The sequence below is a fragment of the Corylus avellana genome, chromosome ca8 (genome assembly GCF_901000735.1).
Source record: "Corylus avellana chromosome ca8, CavTom2PMs-1.0".
Taxonomy (NCBI): domain Eukaryota; kingdom Viridiplantae; phylum Streptophyta; class Magnoliopsida; order Fagales; family Betulaceae; genus Corylus; species Corylus avellana.
In genome coordinates this window covers 19,578,402-19,584,401 of record NC_081548.1, presented here as the reverse complement: position 1 = coordinate 19,584,401, position 6,000 = coordinate 19,578,402, and the positions used below count along the sequence as shown (strand labels likewise).

The window sequence follows — 6,000 nt, the reverse complement described above, 5'->3', positions numbered from 1 at the left end:
TATCTTCAGCGTCCACTTAGAGTGGACGCTATTAGTCATCTAATTTTAATTTTTTTAATTTTTTTTTATTTTACTACGGACTCTTTAGGGTCGACTTTTGTCGACCCTAATACATAAGCATTAGGGTCGACTTTTAGAGTCGACCCTATTGAACTTTTTTTGTGATTTTTTTTTGTTTTTTTGTTTTTTCCCAGCTTATAGCGTCCACTTAAGTGGACGCTATTTGTTAATTATTAGGGTCGACTATTATGGACCCTAAAAGTTTTTTTTTTGCCGCTTAAATTTTTCCCGCCCCTCGGATAATTCCCGCGCGTGTATTAGGGTCGACTTATTAGCGTCCACTATAAAGTGGACGCTAATAGTGCAATTTTCGACCCATTATTAGCGTCGGCTATTAGGTGGACGCTAATACTGAACTATTAGGGACGACTTTCAAAGTCGCCCCTAATAGTTCAGTATTAGGGGCGACTTTTTAGTCGCCCCTAATAAGTCGCCCCTAATGAACAACTTTTTTGTAGTGCAAGTCCCTAGTCTACTTCTTTTGTAGGATTGGAGGGGACTGAAGGCCCACCCTCGAGAGGTGGATCGGATCTCCAACCCATATAGGATGGTAGTGGGGTGAAGATCCACCTACCCAAACCACTCTACCCAATTAACCCCATATAGTGGGTGTGGCCCGTGTAGGGTTGGATCTCCATGCACCTCTTACTTCTTCCTTTTTGTCTTTTTTTATTTATATTTTTGTGTCTTGGCGTGGCAACTTTAACATGCATGGTAGACTGGTAGTTCCTACGCACATTATCGTGCTATTTTCATTCTTATTCTCGGGATGGCCGGATTATTTATTTGATCAATTTTTAATATTTTTTTTATTATTTACTTGTTGCGCCATTTTTTAGTTGGTTCGGGCTATTGTTTGGATTTTCCACCTATTTTTCCTTTAATTATTATGTTATAACCCCCCTTTCCATCTTGATTTTTTTTTTTTTTTTTTTAAAAAAAACATTGTGCTAGATATTAGTCTAAAATGGACACCTAGCAATAGAGGTCACTATTTCCCGGAAAATGGATAAAATGGAGGAAATGATCGAGTAATTCTAGAAGTCACTCTTATGTCTATCTTGTGTCACTATAAGAATGATGTAGCTTTTAAAATCACAATTTGATCAAAATTTAATAATTATCAATCATAACGTTAATGGTAACTTTAGAAGTCACATCATTCTTTGAATAACATAAGAAGGATATATGTCTCATGGCCTTGTTTGGATGAGCCAAATTTTATTTTTGTTTTGAATTTTTTAAGAAATCGATGCAGATGTATTATTTGGATGTGCCAAACTTTGTTCTTGTTTTGAATTTTTTAAGAAACTGATGCATATGTGTTGTGTGATTTTTAGAACATTGGGCAAAATTTTGAGTTTGTGAATTTGTGCCAAATCTGTTTACAAAATCAAAAAATATGAATTTGAAAACAAAAACAAAAACATGCCTAGCCAAACAATGCCAAAACTCGATCAGGGAGTTTGGGACAATTTCCTTTAAAGTAAATTAATGGGTGAAAAACCAAGGCGTGGAAAGGCGCTCTGCGACCTCTCTTTTTCTCTCAACTTTCCCATGAACCAAACAAAAGAAGTAGGTCAGCTCTTTAAATTATTTTCATTTCCTTTCTCTTTTCTCCCAACCAAACACAGCGTCGGTTTTCTCAGACGACTCACACTACTCTCTCTCTCTCTAGCCTACATGCGTACTAGGGATTAGTCTAATCAAGGAGCCCACTCCCTAGGCTTCATAATTATGAGTAATGTTATTTTGTATTTTTCACCCATATAGGTTATACAAATTTAATGGCTACTTTTTGTAATAGTTTGATAGGAGAAATGACACGAGACTATTAATACAAATTGGATTTTCTCTATAATTATTGTGTGAAACGTACCCAGATCATTTTTTGGAGTTGCAAACACACTAAGGTATGCAATCTTTTACTTGTTCTTAAAGTTTTGTTGATTAAATTTCAAATAATGATATTTTACTTCTCTTAACCTCTTGAACTTACACACATTTTTAAAAAATATTATTAAACGTAAGGCTTTTAGCATTGTTACGGAGTGCTTATTTGAAGTGAATTTAAACCAAAATTAAAATTTCGTAAAACAAATATTTGATAAAAAAATAATAATAATAATACTTTTTAATATGTTTTACGAAACGTTTTTACAATTTAAAAAGTAATGATTTCAAAAACACAATTTTTAAATTCCACTTATTAAAACCGCAACCTCAAATGGACTTCAATTGGTTGTACCCACCCATTTTTCGACACCTGAGGAATCGCAGGTGCATGTCGGCCAACTTCATCCATGTTGAGGGTGAGTATATATATATATACTCACCCATATATATACTCACCCTCAACATGGATGAAGTGGATGAAGTTGGCCAACTACAAATTAAATAAAATAAGTGTAGAAATAAAAAATAATCATTAGAAGACAAATGTGCCCAGCTTATTACAATCTATGCAGCCAGAAGCTACAAATTTGATTAGATATTCAAAAAACCAAAAGCAACCTTAAAAATTTGAGAAGTATATATGTTTTCTTTTAACGTAAATAATAAATATTCATATCGATCTGCACCAGTCCCCATAAGACAGTAGCCATAAAACCTAGAGAAACAGACATAAGAGTACTATCCCAGTATCCCCCATGCACAACCCCGCTGGAAGTAGGAACGTTGGTCTTTGTAGAAGGCTGTACTGGAAGAGTAGCCCCAGATGCTGGCTGAGGTGGATTGGCTGGAGAATATGCTTGATTGTTTTCTACATCTACTTGCAACTTCATCCCCCCAAGGCAATATAACTTGTTACCAGATATAAAATACATCGTTCCAGGTTTCGACAACGTGATTGTTGTGTTCCCGTTTGTATAGGATCTCAATACGTTGGTCGTGTTGCATTTGTCGTAATTTTCTTTCGTCACTTCGTCTAGAGCTTCGGAAGAAGAAAATTGGAACACTGCCCATAAAAACAAACAAAAAATGCAGCAAAAATATCGTCTCAGTAAATTTCATACACAAGCATGAAAGAACAAATTAAGGATTTCACCAAAAAAAAAAAAAAAAGAAAAAAGAAAGAGAAAGTGCTGTAGTAGTCTTTTGCTGGCATTTTTTTTTTTTTTGGCCATTAAGTTCTTTCTGGCGCATGTAAAATTTGAAACTTTAATGATACATGCTCATACACCAGAATTTATTTAACCCAGGGTTGGCTCATCAAGCTTTAGGTTTAAGGTTCGACCCCATGAATGCAAGTATTTTTGGGACCATGCTCGTGAGTGAAAGCTCGGGTGCTTTGCACAGTGATTTAGAGATCTAGTTGGGATGAAACTCCGAATTATTAAAAAAAAAAATGTTTACATTTGTTATTAAAAATAAAAAAATAAATAAAAAAGGAAAGAATTAATACTTGCCTAGAACATCGCCGACGAAAAATGTCTTTCCGGTTGCCCACGTGTCAAGATCAGTGCTTATGTCCCAGCCAGAATTTCCCCCCACGACGTAAGTGGTAGCGGCGCACGTTAGTGCCAAGCTAAGGATGAGAAGAACATAAACCTGAAGCCTCTGCATCGCCATGAATGAAAAAAAATGGATGAAATATTTGGGCACACTACTCTGAAATATATACGTGAATAGTTGCGGAGTATTAGATAACCTAACTTCGGGCAAAGAAAAATTAAAGAAGAGGGATAACCTAACGTTGGAAAATTTGAGAATACTTGTGATTGTGTAGTATTACACGTTTGAGAGAAGGGACAAGATGGCATATCTACCCTTTGACTTCAACAGTGCTTTTTGCTATACTGCATGGTATTTTGGTGGTTTCTAGGCATATATGAGGGGTGTTGAGGGAAATTTATTAGGTATGTCTACAAAGCATACGATTTATAAAGAAAAATAAAAAAGAAAAAAGGAAAAATTTTCGTTGAATTCTATTTGAATTGGGTAGTAATCCCTCAAGTATTGATCTTGAATAATGAATAATGAATTTCTTCCTGTCTTCAAGGAATAGCTCAATTGGTTATGACCATGCACGCCTCATGAAGCGGAGGTCACTAGTTTGAATCCCTCATCCCACGTCCATCGTGTAGACATATCCAAAAAAAAAAAAACAAAAAAAAAATTCTTCCATTTTAAGAGACTACAAAATCACAACATCCAAAACAGGATAGTCTACCCGAATAACAAAATCCTAATTATTCCATGTACGATGTAACTTGTTGTTTAATCTAAAATTTCTACAAGTAGTTTTCTTAAAAACTTTTATGAAAAAGGCATCTTGCTTAATTTTTAATTGATCAGAATTTAAAGTAATTGCTTCCTTTAATTAGATGGGTGTTCTAATATTTTTTATTGACCTTCCACTTTTGGAGGACTAAACTGAAAACGTGGGGCTAGCTTCCTTTCATAGTTATAATTTGGAGGGTCTGGGTTGGGTGCAGGTGATTTCATCAGCCATGATGGGATGCAGCCCCATTGAAGATTAATTAACCCATATTATAATTGAAGTCGTTGGTACTTGGTAAGTTGGTAGACAGTTAAACACCTCCCAACTCCACATCCTTTATTGATTTATCAAATCAATTTCGATACCTTGTTGTACAAGAAAACAGATGGAGACAAGAACTTGCGCAAGTTGAAGGTGGATAAAACCAGGGGTAGTTGAACATGTTTAGATGGTAGAAATACCTAATCTAGATGGTACTTTCAAGATCCAAAATAATTATTGTTAATAACTTAATTTAAAAAAAATTAGAATTATTTTAATTAGATTTAGTGTCTAATTTCGTGCATCAATATTTTCTTACAGTCTTTGGACATTCCAAATTGTTTTTTTTTATGTCAAGACTCAAGAGTACACAAAAACTCCATCCTTATTGCGTATTCAAAGAGGAAATGACACGAGTTGTAACTTACAATGTTCGGTTTGATCCATGTGGCTTAAGAAAGAAGCAACGAAGAAGGCTACTGGTCCATATTTCATAATAGAGTAGGCCGAGAATTGTAAGCCCATGCACCACACGAGACATGGCCCGTAAATTGTGGCTATTATAACTAAAAGATTATTGACACATTAGAATGCCTCTATAGGCTAAACTGAAAACATGATTTAACCCACACATTAGAAGACATGGCCCATCATAATAAAATAAAATTATAAAATTAAGAGACTCTTTTTTTAGTTTAAGACTTTAAGGGCATAATTAAAGAGAGCCCCTTCTACGCAGTCGGTGCATAAAAAAATGTGTTTTGTAGCATCCACTCATGTGATGACACATCAACAAATACATTTTAACAAAATAAGATCAAAACATTAGATAACAACCACCCCAAAAAACCAGACCTGGTGCTAGCAAAACCAACAATCAAACCACTGGCACCAGCCAACAAAACCAAACCACCGGCCTGGCGTGACTCAGCTGGGTCACGGCAAACCCAGCCAGACCCACGGCTGGGTCACCATCTCCAACCAATTTTTCTGTAAAACTCAGTCTCAAAATTAGATTCTAATGCTTCAAAAATCAATTCTAATGCTTCAAAAATCAATTCTAATGCCTTAAAAATCGATTTTAATGCCTCAAAATTTATTTTTGGATTCAAAACTAAATCTTAGAAGGGAAGGTTAACCCTTTAGGAATTTTATCACCTTAAAGGGACTCACCGGAGACGGAAACCTGGGTGGCTGGGTCTGGCAGGCCGTGACCCACGGCTAGGTCACAGTAACATCTCTATGGCTAGGTCTCTCTCTCTCTCTCTAGCATCTCTCTTTTCTCTATCTTTCTATGTTAAATGAAGAATAAATGGAGGATAAGGAAGAAGAAATGAAACTTGTCTGCATATGGGTAAGGAAAAAGAAGAAGATGAAACCCTTAAAATCTAGTGTTTTAAGTTGTAGGTTAGTTTTGTAAATTTTTTGTACTTTTGGTGAGGTGTCAACCTCCT

The 6,000-nt window shown here is 35.4% G+C and overlaps 1 protein-coding gene across 1 annotated transcript; it reads right to left on the bottom strand.

Annotated features, from left to right (window-relative positions):
* Positions 1–2,605: 2,605 nt before the first annotated feature.
* On the bottom strand, positions 2,606–3,633 carry LOC132190689 (stellacyanin-like). The gene is made up of 2 exons (XM_059605729.1): positions 3,471–3,633; positions 2,606–3,019 (listed from the first exon to the last, which is right to left on the bottom strand). Exons 1-2 carry the CDS (start codon positions 3,631–3,633, stop codon positions 2,607–2,609), a joined length of 576 nt encoding a protein of 191 aa, XP_059461712.1. The 3' UTR covers position 2,606.
* Positions 3,634–6,000: the final 2,367 nt, after the last annotated feature.